Below are 20,509 nucleotides of genomic sequence, written 5' to 3' on the forward strand. Positions count from 1 at the left end.
AAATACTAATTGAGTGTATGTAAACTTCTGACCCACTGGGAATGTGATGAAAGAAATAAAAGCTGAAATAAATCATTCTCTCTACTATTATTCTGACATTTTACATTCTTAAAATAAAGTGGTGATCCTAACTGACCTAAGGCAGGGAATTTTTACTAGGATTAAATGTCAGGGATTGTGAAAAACTGAGTTTAAATGCATTTGGCTAAGGTGTATGTAAACTTCCGACTTCAACTGTATGTATCTATGGCAGATACGCCCTAGTCATGACATTGTGACCTCATCAACCCGTGACCATCTGCACCCCCCCACATCAGACAGTACCACATACACATAGATAAACATATACTCTCTTCCTCCTCCACCCTCTCTCCCCTTTCACTCTACCATCCCTCTGCCCCTCTTTCCCCTTCTCTCTCTCTCCCCCATCTATCTCTTTTCGTTCTTGCTCTCTCCCTCTCTCTCTCTCCCCCATCTATCTCTTTCCTTCTCGCTCTCTCCCTCTCTCTCCCTCCTTCCCCCACAGCAAACGTCCAGGCCTACGTTTTTCGCCCGTAAATTTGAGGCTACGGTGAACCAGGAGATTGTTACCCAGCTGGACAGCTTCCTGTTTGGCCCTTATCCACAGGTGGGTGGAACACACAGAGTACACACAACGTACACACCGTACATACACACACACCGTACACACACACATAATGTACACACACACACACAAGGTGTACACACACACAACGTACACACACACATACAACGTACACACACACACACACACACACACACACACACACACACACACACACACACACACACACACACACACACACAGAGTACACACACACACAACACACACACACACACACACACACACACAGAGTACACACACACAAACAGAATACACAAACACTGATTCCTCTCCTCCAGGAGACCCCAGGGTTCTACTATAACACTGATTCCTCTCCTCCAGGAGTCCCCAGGGTTCTACTATAACACTGCTCCTCCAGGAGTCCCCAGGGTTCTACTATAACACTGCTCCTCCAGGAGACCCCAGGGTTCTACTATAACACTGATTCCTCTCCTCCAGGAGTCCCCAGGGTTCTACTATAACACTGCTCCTCCAGGAGACCCCAGGGTTCTACTATAACACTGCTCCCTCTCCTCCAGGAGACCCCAGGGTTCTACTATAACACTGCTCCCTCTCCTCCAGGAGACCCCAGGGTTCTACTATAACACTGCTCCCTCTCCTCCAGGAGACCCCAGGGTTCTACTATAACACTGCTCCTCCAGGAGACCCCAGGGTTCTACTATAACACTGCTCCTCCAGGAGACCCCAGGGTTCTACTATAACACTGATTCCTCTCCTCCAGGAGACCCCAGGGTTCTACTATAACACTGATTCCTCTCCTCCAGGAGACCCCAGGATTCTACTATAACACTGCTCCCTCTCCTCCAGGAGACCCCAGGGTTCTACTATAACACTGATTCCTCTCCTCCAGGAGACCCCAGGGTTCTACTATAACACTGATTCCTCTCCTCCAGGAGACCCCAGGGTTCTACTATAACACTGATTCCTCTCCTCCAGGAGACCCCAGGGTTCTACTATAACACTGATTCCTCTCCTCCAGGAGACCCCAGGGCTCCAGTCGTACTGGGAGAATGTGTACGATGAGACGGACAGCGTAGCCAGCCTATCAGACAGCCAGCTCACTCACTACCACGCCTTCACACGCATGGGCCTATCACGGGCCGCCACATCACTGCAGGGCCACCCTGACAACAACAGCTGCAGGTCAGTCCGGAAGGTGTGGATGTGTGTGTGTGTGTGTGTGTTTGTGTGTGTGTGTGTGAAGAACTGAATTCCAAACCAACCCCTAACACCCCCCCCCCCCCCATACACACTGGTAGAACAAAAAGGATTGGATAGGGCCCCTAATCTGTGCCCCCTAACCCCTAACCCCTACTCACTGCCCCCTAGACACTTGTGGAGAAGGTTTGGACAGGTTTAGAAATATGGCAAAAATCCCAGCTAGTTTTTCAGAGGGTAAGGTGGGAAAATATCACCACATTGCTTGTTATACCTGACCTTCTTACCGCTGTCTGCACTGTCACGTTAGAATAGTACAGGGCCTTCAGAAGGTATTCTCACCTCAGGGATTTCACCATGAGGCCAATGATGACTTTAAAACAGTTATAGAGTTTAATGGCTGTGATAGGAGAACACTGAGGATCAACAACATTGTAGTTCCTCCATAATACTTATCTTAATGACAGAGGGAAAAGAAGGAAGTCTGTACAGAATAACAATATTCCTAAACATACATCCTGTTTGTAACCTAAAGTAATACTGCAAAATATGTGGCAAAGAAATTAACTTTATGTCCTGAATACAAAGTGTTATGTTTGGGGCAAATCCAACACAACACATCACTGAGTACCACCTTCATATTTTCAAGCATGGTGGTGGCTGCATCATGTTATGAGAATGCTTGTCATCGGCAAGGACTAGGGAGTTTTTTAGGATAAAAAGGAACGGAATAGAGCTAAGCACAGGACAAATCCTAGAGGAAAACCTGGTTCAGACTGCTTTCCAACAGACACTGGGAGATGAATTCACCTTTCAGCAGGACGATAACCTAAAACACAAGGCCAAATATACACTGGAGTTACTAACCAAGAAGACAGTGAATGTTCCTGGGTGGCTTAGTTACAGTTTTGACTTAAATCTACTTGAAAATCTATGGCAAGACTTGAAAATGGCTGTCTAGCAATGATCAACAACCTATTTGAGAGCTTGAAGAATTAAAAAAAGAATAATGTGCAAATGTTATATAATCCAGGTGTGTAAAGACTTACCCAGAAACACTCACAGCTCTTAGAGACTTACCCAGAAACACTCACAGCTGTAAACGCTGCCAAAGGTGCTTCAACAAAGTATATGGAGTGTGAATACTTACGTAAATGAGATCCATTTCATATTCAATACATTTGCTAACATTTCTAAAAACATGGATATAGGATATTTAATACATTTTGAATTCAGGCTTATTCCAAAATGTGGAATAAGTCAAAGGGTATGAATACTTTTTGAAGGCTCTGTACCTGTCCAAATCCTCTCAGATCTCCACAAGCACCTCAACCAGTGTTTCTTAACCCTGGTCCTGCATGGGGACTCAAAGGGGTGCACATTGTAGTTTTTACCCTGGTCCTGCATGGGGACTCAAAGGGGTGCACATTGTAGTTTTTACCCTGGTCCTGCATGGGGACTCAAAGGGGTGCACATTGTAGTTTTTACCCTGGTCCTGCATGGGGACTCAAAGGGGTGCACATTGTAGTTTTTACCCTGGTCCTGCATGGGGACTCAAAGGGGTGCACATTGTAGTTTTTACCCTGGTCCTGCATGGGGACTCAAAGGGGTGCACACTGTAGTTTTTACCCTGGTCCTGCATGGGGACTCAAAGGGGTGCACACTGTAGTTTTTACCCTGGTCCTGCATGGGGACTCAAAGGGGTGCACACTGTAGTTTTTACCCTGGTCCTGCATGGAGACTCAAAGGGGTGCACATTGTAGTTTTAACCCTGGTCCTGCATGGGGACTCAAAGGGGTGCACATTGTAGTTTTTACCCTGGTCCTGCATGGGGACTCAAAGGGGTGCACATTGTAGTTTTTACCCTGGTCCTGCATGGGGACTCAAAGGGGTGCACACTGTAGTTTTTACCCTGGTCCTGCATGGGGACTCAAAGGGGTGCACATTGTAGTTTTTACCCTGGTCCTGCATGGGGACTCAAAGGGGTGCACACTGTAGTTTTTACCCTGGTCCTGCATGGGGACTCAAAGGGGTGCACACTGTAGTTTTTACCCTGGTCCTGCATGGGGACTCAAAGGGGTGCACATTGTAGTTTTTACCCTGGTCCTGCATGGGGACTCAAAGGGGTGCACATTGTAGTTTTTACCCTGGTCCTGCATGGGGACTCAAAGGGGTGCACACTGTAGTTTTAACCCTGGTCCTGCATGGGGACTCAAAGGGGTGCACATTGTAGTTTTTACCCTGGTCCTGCATGGGGACTCAAAGGGGTGCACATTGTAGTTTTTACCCTGGTCCTGCATGGGGACTCAAAGGGGTGCACATTGTAGTTTTTACCCTGGTCCTGCATGGGGACTCAAAGGGGTGCACATTGTAGTTTTTACCCTGGTCCTGCATGGGGACTCAAAGGGGTGCACATTGTAGTTTTTACCCTGGTCCTGCATGGGGACTCAAAGGGGTGCACATTGTAGTTTTTACCCTGGTCCTGCATGGGGACTCAAAGGGGTGCACATTGTAGTTTTTACCCTGGTCCTGCATGGGGACTCAAAAGGGTGCACATTGTAGTTTTTACCCTGGTCCTGCATGGGGACTCAAAGGGGTGCACATTGTAGTTTTTACCCTGGTCCTGCATGGGGACTCAAAGGGGTGCACATTGTAGTTTTTACCCTGGTCCTGCATGGGGACTCAAAGGGGTGCACATTGTAGTTTTTACCCTGGTCCTGCATGGGGACTCAAAGGGGTGCACATTGTAGTTTTTACCCTGGTCCTGCATGGGGACTCAAAGGGGTGCACATTGTAGTTTTTACCCTGGTCCTGCATGGGGACTCAAAGGGGTGCACATTGTAGTTTTTACCCTGGTCCTGCATGGGGACTCAAAGGGGTGCACATTGTAGTTTTTACCCTGGTCCTGCATGGGGACTCAAAGGGGTGCACATTGTAGTTTTTACCCTGGTCCTGCATGGGGACTCAAAGGGGTGCACACTGTAGTTTTTACCCTGGTCCTGCATGGGGACTCAAAGGGGTGCACATTGTAGTTTTTACCCTGGTCCTGCATGGGGACTCAAAGGGGTGCACATTGTAGTTTTTACCCTGGTCCTGCATGGGGACTCAAAGGGGTGCACATTGTAGTTTTTACCCTGGTCCTGCATGGGGACTCAAAGGGGTGCACATTGTAGTTTTTACCCTGGTCCTGCATGGGGACTCAAAGGGGTGCACATTGTAGTTTTTACCCTGGTCCTGCATGGGGACTCAAAGGGGTGCACATTGTAGTTTTTACCCTGGTCCTGCATGGGGACTCAAAGGGGTGCACATTGTAGTTTTTACCCTGGTCCTGCATGGGGACTCAAAGGGGTGCACATTGTAGTTTTTACCCTGGTCCTGCATGGGGACTCAAAGGGGTGCACATTGTAGTTTTTACCCTGGTCCTGCATGGGGACTCAAAGGGGTGCACATTGTAGTTTTTACCCTGGTCCTGCATGGGGACTCAAAGGGGTGCACATTGTAGTTTTTACCCTGGTCCTGCATGGGGACTCAAAGGGGTGCACATTGTAGTTTTTACCCTGGTCCTGCATGGGGACTCAAAGGGGTGCACACTGTAGTTTTTACCCTGGTCCTGCATGGGGACTCAAAGGGGTGCACATTGTAGTTTTTACCCTGGTCCTGCATGGGGACTCAAAGGGGTGCACACTGTAGTTTTTACCCTGGTCCTGCATGGGGACTCAAAGGGGTGCACATTGTAGTTTTTACCCTGGTCCTGCATGGGGACTCAAAGGGGTGCACACTGTAGTTTTTACCCTGGTCCTGCATGGGGACTCAAAGGGGTGCACATTGTAGTTTTTACCCTGGTCCTGCATGGGGACTCAAAGGGGTGCACACTGTAGTTTTTACCCTGGTCCTGCATGGGCACTCAAAGGGGTGCACATTGTAGTTTTTACCCTGGTCCTGCATGGGGACTCAAAGGGGTGCACACTGTAGTTTTTACCCTGGTCCTGCATGGGGACTCAAAGGGGTGCACATTGTAGTTTTTACCCTGGTCCTGCATGGGGACTCAAAGGGGTGCACATTGTAGTTTTAACCCTGGTCCTGCATGGGGACTCAAAGGGGTGCACACTGTAGTTTTAACCCTGGTCCTGCATGGGGACTCAAAGGGGTGCACATTGTAGTTTTTACCCTGGTCCTGCATGGGGACTCAAAGGGGTGCACATTGTAGTTTTTACCCTGGTCCTGCATGGGGACTCAAAGGGGTGCACATTGTAGTTTTTACCCTGGTCCTGCATGGGGACTCAAAGGGGTGCACATTGTAGTTTTTACCCTGGTCCTGCATGGGGACTCAAAGGGGTGCACACTGTAGTTTTTACCCTGGTCCTGCATGGGGACTCAAAGGGGTGCACATTGTAGTTTTTACCCTGGTCCTGCATGGGGACTCAAAGGGGTGCACATTGTAGTTTTAACCCTGGTCCTGCATGGGGACTCAAAGGGGTGCACACTGTAGTTTTAACCCTGGTCCTGCATGGGGACTCAAAGGGGTGCACATTGTAGTTTTTACCCTGGTCCTGCATGGGGACTCAAAGGGGTGCACATTGTAGTTTTTACCCTGGTCCTGCATGGGGACTCAAAGGGGTGCACATTGTAGTTTTTACCCTGGTCCTGCATGGGGACTCAAAGGGGTGCACACTGTAGTTTTTACCCTGGTCCTGCATGGGGACTCAAAGGGGTGCACATTGTAGTTTTTACCCTGGTCCTGCATGGGGACTCAAAGGGGTGCACACTGTAGTTTTTACCCTGGTCCTGCATGGGGACTCAAAGGGGTGCACATTGTAGTTTTTACCCTGGTCCTGCATGGGGACTCAAAGGGGTGCACACTGTAGTTTTTACCCTGGTCCTGCATGGGGACTCAAAGGGGTGCACATTGTAGTTTTTACCCTGGTCCTGCATGGGGACTCAAAGGGGTGAACACTGTAGTTTTAACCCTGGTCCTGCATGGGGACTCAAAGGGGTGCACACTGTAGTTTTAACCCTGGTCCTGCATGGGGACTCAAAGGGGTGCACACTGTAGTTTTTACCCTGGTCCTGCATGGGGACTCAAAGGGGTGCACACTGTAGTTTTTACCCTGGTCCTGCATGGGGACTCAAAGGGGTGCACACTGTAGTTTTTACCCTGGTCCTGCATGGGGACTCAAAGGGGTGCACACTGTAGTTTTTACCCTGGTCCTGCATGGGGACTCAAAGGGGTGCACATTGTAGTTTTTACCCTGGTCCTGCATGGGGACTCAAAGGGGTGCACATTGTAGTTTTTACCCTGGTCCTGCATGGGGACTCAAAGGGGTGCACACTGTAGTTTTTACCATAGAACTAGACACCGTATTCCACTAATCAACACATCAGACATCAAACCTTTGATTAGCAGAATCAGGGGGCAAAATCTAAAATGTGCACCCCTTTAGGTTCCCATGCAGGACCGGGATGAAGAAAAACTGGTGTAGGGGCTAGGGGCTGATTCTGGACAGGGTCTAGGTTGTAGGGGCTAGGGGTTGATACTGGACAGGGCCTAGGGTTTAATGGCTAGGGGTTGATTCTGGACAGAGCCTAGGGTTTAGGGGCTAGGGGTTGATTCTGGACAGGGCCTAGGGTGTAGGGGCTAGGGGTTGATTCTGGACAGGGCCTAGGGTGTAGGGGCTAGGGGTTGATTCTGGACAGGGCCTAGGGTTTAGGGGCTAGGGGTTGATTCTGGACAGGGCCTAGGGTTTAGGGGCTAGGGGTTGATTCTGGACAGAGCCTAGGGTGTAGGGGCTAGGGGTTGATTCTGGACAGGGCCTAGGGTTTAGGGGCTAGGGGAGTGGTTCACAAACTGTTGGGCGTGCCCGAGGGGTCGGCAGGGGGGCGCAGAGTTAAATAAACTAAAACTTGCCACCCTCATAAAGGTGCAGAATCTTCTGACCACAGAGGTTAAATAGACACTTGTTTCTCCATCATCAACATGTTTTTATGTGTGGTGTTTGACCACCTCTGCAAGCTCTGCTCTGACACTCCAGTCCTCCAGCTACTCAGAGGAGACCAGATCTCATCATTACCAGGCTAGGAGCTAGGTTTTATCTAGCGGAGGAAACCAGATCTCATCATTACCAGGCTAGGAGCTAGGTTTTATCTAGCAGAGGAGACCAGATCTCATCATTACCAGGCTAGGAGCTAGGTTTTATCTAGCAGAGGAGACCAGATCTCATCATTACCAGGCTAGGAGCTAGGTTTTATCTAGCAGAGGAGACCAGATCTCATCATTACCAGGCTAGGAGCTAGGTTTTATCTAGCAGAGGAAACCAGATCTCATCATTACCAGGCTATGAGCTAGGTTTTATCTAGCGGAGGAGACCAGATCTCATCATTACCAGGCTAGGAGCTAGGTTTTATCTAGCGGAGGAGACCAGATCTCATCATTACCAGGCTAGGAGCTAGGTTTTATCTAGCGGAGGAGACCAGATCTCATCATTACCAGGCTAGGAGCTAGGTTTTATCTAGCGGAGGAGACCAGATCTCATCATTACCAGGCTAGGAGCTAGGTTTTATCTAGCGGAGGAAACCAGATCTCATCATTACCAGGCTAGGAGCTAGGTTTTATCTAGCAGAGGAGACCAGATCTCATCATTACCAGGCTAGGAGCTAGGTTTTATCAAGCAGAGGAGACCAGATCTCATCATTACCAGGCTAGGAGCTAGGTTTTATCTAGCAGAGGAGACCAGATCGCATCATTACCAGGCTAGGAGCTAGGTTTTATCTAGCGGAGGAAACCAGATCTCATCATTACCAGGCTAGGAGCTAGGTTTTAACTAGCAGAGTCTGTCTGCCTTCCTTTATATCTGTCTGTCTGCCTTCCTTTCTGTCTGTCTGACTGTCTGTCTGCCTTTCTGCTGTTTGTGTGTCTGCCTGACTGTCTATCTGACTGTGTTTCTGTCTGCCTTTCTATCTGTCTGTCTTTGTATTTATCTGTCTGTCCTTGTATCTGTCTGTGTCTTCCTTTCTGTGTGTCTTTGTGTCTGTCTGTCTGTCTGTATAGGTGCGTGTGTTTGTGTGCATGTGTGGGTATGTTGCAAGAGGCCCAAGTCAAATATGGAGAATAACTTGTTACATTTAGACAAACAGGCCTCAGTCTCTCAGACTGGCTTTTTCCAGTCATGTAAGTCGGGGGGAGAGGACGGTGTGTGTGTGTGTGTGTGTGTGTGTGTGTGCAGGTTATGGGTGGAGTGTGTACACAGGCACAAGGAGACACTTGTTGCTGGTTGGGTGTGTATCAGAAGTGGGGGGGACAAGGTGTGTGTGTGTGTGTGTGGGGGGGTTGAGAGTAGAGTGATCTCTCTGTTCCTCACCAGCTCCTGTGACTTAAGCCCAGTTTGTTGTGACGTGGGTTTGAGTACCATCGAGTGGGTATGACTGTGTCTGTGGACATTTTACATCAAATCAAACTTTATTTATCACATGCGCAGAATACAACAAGTGTCGACCTTACAGTGAAATGCTTAATTACAATCCCTTAACCAACAGTGCAGTTCAAGAAGAAGAAAATATTTACCAAGTAGACTAAAATAAAAAGTAACACAATAACAATAACGAGGCTATATACAGGGGGCACCGGTACAGAGTCAGTGTGGAGGTTATATACAGGGGGCACCGGTACAGAGTCAGTGTGGAGGCTATATACAGGGGGCACCGGTACCGAGTCAGTGTGGAGGCTATATACAGGGGGCACCGGTACCGAGTCAGTGTGGAGGCTATATACAGGGGGTACCGGTACCGAGTCAGTGTGGAGGTTATATACAGGGGGTACCGGTACCGAGTCAGTGTGGAGGTTATATACAGGGGGCACTGGTACTGAGTCAGTGTGGAGGTTATATACAGGGGGTACCGGTACCGAGTCAGTGTGGAGGCTATATACAGGGGGTACCGGTACCGAGTCAGTGTGGAGGTTATATACAGGGGGCACCGGTACAGAGTCAGTGTGGAGGCTATATACAGGGGGTACCGGTACCGAGTCAGTGTGGAGGTTATATACAGGGGGCACCGGTACTGAGTCAGTGTGGAGGTTATATACAGGGGGTACCGGTACCGAGTCAGTGTGGAGGCTATATACAGGGGGTACCGGTACCGAGTCAGTGTGGAGGTTATATACAGGGGGCACCGGTACCGAGTCAGTGTGGAGGCTATATACAGGGGGTACCGGTACCGAGTCAGTGTGGAGGTTATATACAGGGGGCACCGGTACCGAGTCAGTGTGGAGGTTATATACAGGGGTCACCGGCACCGGGTCAGTGTACGGGTGTACAGGTTAGTTGAGGTAATTTGTACATGTAGGTGGGAGTGAAGTGACATTTGGGTGGATGGCTGTGGATATTTGGGAGGATGTCTGTGTACATCTGGGTGGATGTCTGTGGATATTTGGGAGGATGTCTGTGGATATTTGGGAGGATGTCTGTGTATATTTGGGAGGATGTCTGTGGATATTTGGGTGTGTATTTGTGTGTAACTGTACTGTGTATGTGTATATTTGGTGTTTCCCAGGTATATCTCCAGGGGCCACCCGGTGTCTGTCCATTTGTACTTCCTGTCAGACGTGTTCCAAGGCTACCTGGTTCGTCAAAATGCTAGTAACCTAGCAACCAGCCAGCTAGAGACCCTAGAGACTTGGGTCTCCCATAGCAACCACTTCACCCTGGCCCCGACAACCAACACACTCAACAGACTACAGTTTGCAGAGGTGAGACACGCCCGTACGCACACACATACATACACACATTTTAAATGTAACCTGCAAACACCTGCAGCCTCTAGTATCCCTGATCCCTGGTACCTGGGACAGAGAGAGAGAGAGATGGGGGTTCTGTCCCTGCTGAAACAGGCTCTGGTACCTGAGAGAGAGAGAGAGATGGGGGTTCTGTCCCTGCTGAAACAGGTTCTGGTACCTGAGAGAGAGAGAGAGAGATGGGGGTTCTGTCCCTGCTGAAACAGGCTCTGGTACCTTGGAGAGAGAGAGATGGGGGTTCTGTCCCTGCTGAAACAGACTCTGGTACCTGAGAGAGAGATGGGGGTTCTGTCCCTGCTGAAACAGGCTCTGGTACCTGAGAGAGAGAGAGAGAGATGGGGGTTCTGTCCCTGCTGAAACAGGCTCTGGTACCTGAGAGAGAGAGAGAGAGATGGGGGTTCTGTCCCTGCTGAAACAGGCTCTGGTACCTGAGAGAGAGAGAGATGGGGGTTCTGTCCCTGCTGAAACAGACTCTGGTACATGAGAGAGAGAGAGATGGGGGTTCTGTCCCTGCTGAAACAGACTCTGGTACCTGGGAGAGAGAGAGATGGGGGTTCTGTCCCTGCTGAAACAGACTCTGGTACCTGAGAGAGAGAGAGATGGGGGTTCTGTCCCTGCTGAAACAGACTCTGGTACCTGAGAGAGAGAGAGATGGGGGTTCTGTCCCTGCTGAAACAGACTCTGGTACCTGAGAGAGAGAGAGATGGGGGTTCTGTCCCTGCTGAAACAGGCTCTGGTACCTGAGAGAGAGAGAGATGGGGGTTCTGTCCCTGCTGAAACAGGCTCTGGTACCTGGGAGAGAGAGAGATGGGGGTTCTGTCCCTGCTGAAACAGGCTCTGTTACCTGGGAGAGAGAGAGGTTGGGGTTCTGTCCCTGCTGAAACAGGCTCTGGTACCTGGGAGAGAGAGAGATGGGGGTTCTGTCCCTGCTGAAACAGACTCTGGTACCTGGGAGAGAGAGAGATGGGGGTTCTGTCCCTGCTGAAACAGACTCTGGTACCTGGGAGAGAGAGAGATGGGGGTTCTGTCCCTGCTGAAACAGACTCTGGTATCTGAGAGAGAGAGAGAGATGGGGGTTCTGTCCCTGCTGAAACAGGCTCTGGTACCTGAGAGAGAGAGAGAGATGGGGGTTCTGTCCCTGATGAAACAGGTTCTGGTACCTGAGAGAGAGAGAGATGGGGGTTCTGTCCCTGCTGAAACAGACTCTGGTACCTGAGAGAGAGATGGGGGTTCTGTCCCTGCTGAAACAGGTTCTGGGTCACTATTTGTTAAGTGTCTTTATTGTCAGGTTGCTGCTGCCCCCTGGGGATGACATGTGGTACTGGATGTGTCCTGTCACGCTGTAGCTGGAACACTAATTGAATTACCATTTGTTAATTAACAGGGAAGTCGTTAAAACAATCACAGGCTGCCATTCAGGGGACTTAGTTTCCACCTGGTTAGCCTGCTGGAAATCCTTCACATGTCTCTCTCTCTATCTACAGTATCTCTGTTTTCATTCAAATCAATCCTCTGTTTCTTGATCTCTCTCAATATCTCTGTCTTTCTCTGTCCTCCCTCTCCTCCCTCTCCTCCCTCAGGTGGGTTCAGACTGGGACGCCAAAGAGAGAATCTTCAGGAACTTCGGAAGCCTCCTGGGCCCCACGGAGGAGCCGGTTGCCATGCAACGCTGGGGCCGGGGACAGAACGTCACGGTAACCGTCGTCTGGGTGGACCCCACCAACGTCATAGCCGCCACGTACGACATCCTGGTGGACGGCGGGACAGAGTACACGCACTACCGGCCCCCGTTAACCGGGCCGTTACGACCCGGCGTGTGGACGCTGCGTGTGTTGCATCACTGGAACCTGCTGGCCTCCACCAGCTTTGTGGTTTCACCTCTGGTGTACCACGACCAGCAGCCTATACGCCAGGGTAAACACACACACACACACACACACACACTATCCTGTAACTCTTACATGGAATTTAAATAATTATCTCCCTCTCGCCCCTCCCTCCCCTGTCTCCCTCCTCCCCTCTTTCTCCCTTCCCTGCTTCCCTCCCCTCTCTCTCTCTCCCTTCCTTCCTCCCTTCCCTCCTCCCCTCTCTCTCCCTTCCTTCCTCCCCTGCCTCCCCTTTCTCCCCCCCCCCCTCTCTCTAGAAGACACAGTGAAGCTCCACAGCGGCCCGGTCCGTAACTCCTACATGGAGCAGAGTTTCCACGGCCTCAACCCCATCCTCAACCTCCCTGTGCACCTGGGACAGGTGGAGGAGGCGGAGTTTAAAGCATCACTGACAGGGGCGGAGCTCCAGAGCTGGGTGGACCATCTCCTGGCAGGGGTGTGGTCTGCAGCGGACGTGTGTTCTCAGGGTCCTAGCTCCTGTCCCGTTATGCAGCGGTGTCGGGAGACGGGATGGAGCGCGCTCAGTCCCGACCCAAAGTCTGATCTGGGCCCCCCCAGAGGGAACGGACGGATTAGGTAGCACTGTCGCCACGGCTACTGCTACAGCCAACCAATGGCTTGGAGGATGAACTGACGGGAAACGTTTTTGTGTGTTGTGCACCACGGCTATCGTGAGATGGTGGGCTGCGTCCTAAATCTCTCCTCTATTTCCTATATACTGAGTGGACAAAACATTAAGAATACCTGTTGTATCCATGACTGACCAGGTGAAAGATATGATCCCTTATTGATGTCACTCTTCAAATCAGTGTAGATGAAGGGGAGGAGACAGGTTAAAGAAGGATTTTTAAGCCTTAAGACACTTGAAACATGGATTGTGTATGTGTGCCATTCAGAGGGTGAATGGGCAAGACAAAATATATTTGCCTTTGAACAGGGTATGGTAGTAGGTGCCAGGCGCACCGGTTTGTGTCAAGAACTGCAAAGCTGCTGGGTTTTTCACACTCAACAGTTTCCTGTGTGTATCAAGAATGGTCCACCACCCAAAGGACATCCAGCCAACTGGACACAACTGTGGGAAGCATTGGAGTCAACATGGGCCAGCATCCCTGTGGAACGCTTTCAACACCTTGTAGAGTCAACACCCCGATGAATTGAGGCTGTTCTGAGGGCAATATTAGGAAGATGTTCTTAATGTTTTGTACGCTCAGTGTATAGTGCACTACCATAGGGCTCTGATCAAAAGTAGTGCACTATATAGGGAATAGGGTGCCATTTGGGACGCAGAGAGGGAGAAGATTGAATGCATCGGATTACTGTACGAACGGCGTCAACACCAAACACGGCGTAACTCAGGAGCCGGGTAGTAAAGAAGATTAGAAGAAAAGCCGTAGACTGAAACCAAGAAGAAATTAGATAAGGAGCAGAGTCATCCTCTTCAGCACCAGGTGGCGCCACCTGCTGACTGGGAGGCTAAACTGACTAGGATTAGTTGAATTTTATTTATTTATTGATTGTTGTGGGTCCCAAAATGGCACCCTTTTCCCTATGTAAGTGCACTACTTTAGACCAGAGCCCTAAGGGGAGTAGGGTGCCATTTGGGACAAATACTCACGCCTGGAGAAGAGGATGGAGGGACACGACACCGTCCTCTGAAAGGAGACTGAGGGACACGACACCGTCCTCTGAAAGGAGACGGAGGGACACGACACCGTCCTCTGAAAGGAGATGGAGGAACACGACACCGTCCTCTGAAAGGAGAAGGAGGGACACGACACCGTCCTCTGAAAGGAGATGGAGGGACACGACACCGTCCTCTGAAAGGAGACGGAGGGACACGACACCGTCCTCTGAAAGGAGACGGAGGGACACGACACCGTCCTCTGAAAGGAGACGGAGGGACACGACACTGTCCTCTGAAAGGAGACGGAGGAACACGACACCGTCCTCTGAAAGGAGACGGAGGGACACGACACCGTACTCTGAAAGGAGACGGAGGGACACGACACCGTCCTCTGAAAGGAGACGGAGGGACACGACACCGTCCTCTGAAAGGAGATGGAGGAACACGACACCGTCCTCTGAAAGGAGACGGAGGGACAGACACCGTCCTCTGAAAGGAGACGGAGGGACACGACACCGTCCTCTGAAAGGAAGGAGAGAACTAAAAGGAGAGGAAGACCAGGAGAGAGGAGTGAAAATACCTCCATATTCTCATTTATTCTCCTCTGAGCCCCTACTGAACTCATTTGGTCTCAGTGTGTGAGCGTGTGGGTTTTCTTGTGCCATGTCTGGATCTCTGCAGGTTATCGTGTGAGAGAGACCAGACCTCCAGCCATGCTGCACAAAGGGAGTGCGTCACAATAATATCTCCTTTCTCCTGAAGTGTACACTCGTGCACTACTTCCCACAAATCTAAAAGCATTGGATTGGTAGAGCCGTAGTGGGAGTTTCCACCATGTTTCTGATACCAGTAATTTCCTTTTCAACCAGTGACAGGAAGTGAAGACACTGGGAGGAAGGAGAGATAATTGGCATGTACAGTAGCCAGGGATTCATCTCTCTGTCTATCCAGTAGAACTCTCTACCCTCCATGTGCTTTACATGTGACAGAGTACAATTCTAAGTTTACTATTTATTCAAGTTTATATTCATGAAATTGTTTTTTGTTGTTTTTGTCAATGACTGATGTTTACATTCGGCATCCTATTCCCTACATACTGCCTATGGGCTCTGGTCAAAAGTAGTGCACTATGTAGGGAATATGATGCTGTTTTGGAGGCAATCATGCTGGGTTTTTTTGCACACGGCAGAGAACCTGCTGTCTTGATTTCCAAAGGCCCTCAACCCCCTGTTGTCATGACATCAGACATGTTGCTCTGTTCCTCCCACCCCTCCCTTCTCCAGGAAAGGAGATTAAAGGGATACGTTGGCAATGAGACCTGCTAGCATGCTAGCAGATAGACTTCCAGTCATTGCGCTACGGGTAACGCTAGTTAGCATTGGCTCGCAAAACTACCTCCAACTTCCCTCATACTGGACACAGAGACATAAAAATACTATCCACGAGTTCATCGGACTCTGGGGAAGTAGATCAAGGGCCTCATTGCCAAAATCCCAAAGTATCCCTTTAAGGAAAAGAAGTGAGGAGAGGAGCTTGAGGAGAGGAGGCGAGAAAGGCTTTGTAGACTATTGAGATGCAGCCCTGTGACTATGGTCTACTGCCACCCACAGGCTACATCCCAAATTGCATCCTATTCTATATATAGTGCACTACTGTCGACCTGAAAACTATGGGCCCTTTTCCCCATAGTGTACACTACTTGACCAGAGCCCTATTTGTAGGGCTCTCTACCTTGTACAGTCAGTAGTAGGTTAGACAGTCAGTAACATTATAGACAGGATCACTGGGTCTGGATGTAACATTATAGACAGGATCACTGGGTCTGTATGTGACATTATAGACAGGATCACTGGGTCTGTATGTAACATTATAGACAGGATCACTGGGTCTGTATGTAACATAGACAGGATCACTGGGTCTGGATGTAACATAGACAGGATCACTGGGTCTGGATGTAACATAGACAGGATCACTGGGTCTGGATGTGACATTATAGACAGGATCACTGGGTCTTTATGTAACATAGACAGGATCACTTGGTCTGGATGTAACATAGACAGGATCACTGGGTCTGTATGTAACATTATAGACAGGATCACTGGGTCTGTATGTAATATTATAGACAGGATCACTGGGTCTGTATGTAATATTATAGACAGGATCACTGGGTCTGTATGTAACATTATAGACAGGATCACTGGGTCTGGATGTAACATTATAGACAGGATCACTGGGTCTGGATGTAACATTATAGACAGGATCACTGGATCTGGATGTAACATTATAGACAGGATCACTGGGTCTGGATGTAACATTATAGACAGGATCACTGGGTCTGGATGTAACATTATAGACAGGATCACTGGGTCTGGATGTAACATTATAGACAGGATCACTGGGTCTGGATGTAATATTATAGACAGGATCACTGGGTCTGTATGTAATATTATAGACAGGATCACTGGGTCTGGATGTAACATTATAGACAGGATCACTGGGTCTGGATGTAATATTATAGACAGGATCACTGGGTCTGGATGTAACATTATAGACAGGATCACTGGGTCTGGGTGTGACATTATAGACAGGATCACTGGGTCTGGATGTAACATAGACAGGATCACTGGGTCTGGATGTGACATTATAGACAGGATCACTGGGTCTGGATGTAACATAGACAGGATCACTGGGTCTGGATGTAACATAGACAGGATCACTGGGTCTGGATGTTTTATTTATTTTTCCGTTATTTTACCAGGTAAGTTGACTGAGAACACGTTCTCATTTGCAGCAACGACCTGGGGAATAGTTACAGGGGAGAGGAGGGGGATGAATGAGCCAATTGTAAACTGGGGATTATTAGGTGGCCGTGATGGTTGAGGGCCAGATTGGGAATTTAACCAGGACACCGGGGTTAACACCCCTACTCTTACGACAAGTGCCATGGGATCTTTAATGACCTCAGAGAGTCAGGACACCCGTTTAACATCCCATCCGAAAGATGGCACCCTACACAGAGCAGTGTCCCCAATCACTCCCCTGGGGCATTGGGATCTTTGTTTAGACCAGAGGAAAGAGTGCCTCCTACTGGCCCTCCAACACCACTTCCAGCAGCATCTGGTCTCCCATCCAGGGACTGACCAGGACCAACCCTGCTTAGCTTCAGAAGCAAGCCAGCAGTGGTATGCAGGGTGGTATGCTGCTGGCACCCATGTAACAGACAGGATCACTGGGTCTGGATGTAACATAGACAGGATCACTGGGTCTGGATGTAACATATACAGTGACATGTCAGTGATGTCACATGACCTTTAAAAAGCCTTGACCTTCTCACCTTTGACCTCAAGAGTATACACGGGTACGATTGGCAAAACCCCAAAAAACATTGAGCCAGTGAGATGTCTGGCCCTGAGGCACCCTCTCCGCAGGGCGGGGCCAACAAGTAGGCCAGGCTGTCTGGTTTCAACGCACCCTAAAAGGCCTTTCACTGCTGGGACCAACCGACATTGCTAACCTTACTTCAATGAAATACGTTCTTGTGTGATGAGCAACCTTGCTTGGGCTATAGCTCAGCAGGCTAACACAGTCGACCCAGGTTCAAACCCACACTGACCTCAGAAAAAACACTGTTGCTAAGTTACCTCGTGTCCATGGGAACAATTCAACTTTTATTTACAGTTTCAGTCTCAGACATTTTTAAAAGGTAGACTGAGCTAAACGACGTTGCCACGAGCAGCACCGCAGATATTGAGATGAGCGAGACGCAACACTTCTCTCACACCAGTCACACACAGTATCTGCGCAGGTTCGCTTCACGCTGTTCACAGCCTGATAGCCAGGAGACCAAAACAGCGGACAAGTTGAGCCTCACGCTTCAACACTCTTAGTTTGAGCCACTATGCTGTTTACTTTCTGCATGTACGTCATATTGCTGAGTCTACCTTTAAATTAAACTTATTTAATAAAATATTCCACAGATGTTTTTATGATGTACAATACCTATTTTAGTATGAATTATAAAAAAAATAAAAAAAGTAAATAAATATGTATTTTGTAACGTTAGATGTTTTTTTTTAAAGTACAGTTTATAACATTAAGTTATGGAAAAGTGTCTAACAAAATGGATGGAGAAAAAGGCTTTGTATTAGTTCCAATGGCTCCCTATTCCCTATATAGTACACTACTGTTGACCAGGGCCTATAGGGCCCTATTCCCTATATAGTACACTACTGTTGACCAGGGCCTATAGGACTCTGATTGAAAGTAGTATGCTGTATAGGGAATCATTTGGGTCCGGAGCCTCAGTACTACAAGTCACGGGACTGATTTAAAGAGCCTTGTAAGATGGTGTGATAACGTTATGACTATGTTATCTGGCCGTTATGATAGTGGTGACATGGCATCAGCTCAGCGTTGGTTAGCCCCTCTTTCTTTCTCTCAGTAATGTTTTTGCTCTACGGTCTCTACATCGTTCTACTCTCCTTTGGTCTTCCTCTCTCTTCCTCCCCCTCTCTTTGCCACCCACCCTCCCTCTTTGGTCTTCCTCTCTCTTCCTCCCTCTCTCTTTGCCACCCACCCTCCCTCTTTAGTCTTCCTCTCTCTCTTCCTCCCCCTCTCTTTGCCACCCACCCTCCCTCTTTGGTCTTCCTCTCTCTTCCTCCCCCTCTCTTTGCCACCCACCCTCCCTCCCTCTTTAGTCTTCCTCTCTCTTCCTCCCCCTCTCTTTGCCACCCTCCCTCTTTCTCTGATGGGGTGGTGGGCTGTGCCTTAGCTCTTTTCTTGTCTAAGGGCTCTATTCAATCCATATCGCTGAAGTTCAGCGTTACCGTGTGATTGAACTGTAAAGACAATGTTTGTCAGCTGAGACTGACTTCCTGGTAAACACTGAACATGTCGGTTCAACCAGTAAATGACCTTTACATTTCTACCTGCAAGGCTTCAGCCACAGACTGACTAGAGCCCTACGGCTGGGATTCAATCAAAGACGCATTCTATCTGCGGAGGAAGCATTTGCGGTAAACGCTACGAATGTCGGCTCAAGCATAAATGACCTGTAAAAGTTAAGTGCAGTGAGCTTGTTGACAAGGCGGCCGGAGTTCATTCTCAACCTTCTGTCTGTGACAAACAAACACTTCTGATGTTGTTGATGCCTTCTGGATTCACTTGTTGGTTTGTGTCTACATTTTGAAATAAATTAAGGAAATGAGACCGTTTGTCATCTTGATTTCAGTCAGCCAGTCCGTCAGTTATTTAATCAGTCAGTAAGTCAGCTAATCGGTGAGCCAGTTATTTAATCAGTCAGGCAGCCAGCCAGTTATTTAATTAGTCAGTAAGTCAGCTAATCGGTGAGCCAGTTATTTAATCAGTCAGGCAGCCAGCCAGTTATTTAATCAGTCAGTAAGTGAGCTAATCGGTGAGCCAGTTATTTAATCAGTCAGGCAGCCAGCCAGTTATTTAATCAGTCAGTAAGTTAGCTAATCGGTGAGCCAGTTATTTAATCAGTCAGGCAGCCAATCAGTGAGTCTGTTATTTAATCAGTCCATCAGTCAGCCAGCCAGTGAGTCGGTTATGTAATCAGTAAGCCAGCCAGTTATTTAATCAGCCAGTGAGTCGGTTATTTAATCTGCCAGCCAGTTATTTAATCAGTCAGCCAGCCAGTGAGTCTGTTATTTAATCAGTCCATCAGTCAGCCAGCCAGTTATTTAATCAGCCAGTGAGTCAGTTATGTAATCAGTAAGCCAGCCAGTTATTTAATCAGCCAGTGAGTCAGTTATGTAATCAGTCCATCAGTCAGCCAGACAGTTATTTAATCAGCCAGTGAGTCGGTTATTTAATCAGCCAGTGAGTCAGCTATGTAATCAGTCAGCCAGTCAGTAATTTAATCAGTCAGCCAGTTAGTCATTTTCTTATGTCGTGTTGAGTCTCTACATCTTGTTCACCCAACCAATGTTTCAAGATAACAGGTTTGTTCTTATATCAAGTTGACATGTTCACACGAGCACCAAGGCAGGCGCTCACACACACACACACACACACACACACACACACACACACACACACACACACACACACACACACACACACACACACACACACACACACACACACACACACACACACACACACACACACACACACACACACACACACACACACACAGAGAGAATGGGTGATATCACCTTGTAGACAGACATGTTGGTCCTTTGAAGAGCTCTCACCAGTGTCTCCTATACACCTGTCAGTTAAGACTTTGATCACAGGACAGATGAAAGGATTTCTACTTCAAAGAGGGCGAGCCACAACCGGTCACTGGTCTTAGGGAGAACACATGCGGAAATACTCCTTCCTCCTGAAGTGTACACTCCTTCACTACTTCCCACAAATCTAAATGGCAAATGGGCTAGTGGGAG

At 48.7% G+C, this 20,509-nt stretch overlaps 1 protein-coding gene across 1 annotated transcript in view; it reads left to right on the top strand.

The window, feature by feature from the left end:
• The window catches only part of LOC139570063 (xylosyltransferase 1-like), a 52,782-nt gene extending 33,475 nt beyond the window's left edge, over positions 1-19,307 (top strand). The window contains exons 8-12 of the mRNA XM_071391550.1: positions 527-628; positions 1,626-1,789; positions 10,349-10,544; positions 12,170-12,503; positions 12,733-19,307. Of these exons, the coding sequence (XP_071247651.1) occupies positions 527-628; positions 1,626-1,789; positions 10,349-10,544; positions 12,170-12,503; positions 12,733-13,055 (1,119 nt within the window). The 3' untranslated portion in view covers positions 13,056-19,307. The remainder of the gene's footprint in view (positions 1-526; positions 629-1,625; positions 1,790-10,348; positions 10,545-12,169; positions 12,504-12,732) is intronic.
• Positions 19,308-20,509: the final 1,202 nt, after the last annotated feature.

Source organism: Salvelinus alpinus, chromosome 1, assembly GCF_045679555.1.
Source record: "Salvelinus alpinus chromosome 1, SLU_Salpinus.1, whole genome shotgun sequence".
Lineage (NCBI taxonomy): Eukaryota > Metazoa > Chordata > Actinopteri > Salmoniformes > Salmonidae > Salvelinus > Salvelinus alpinus.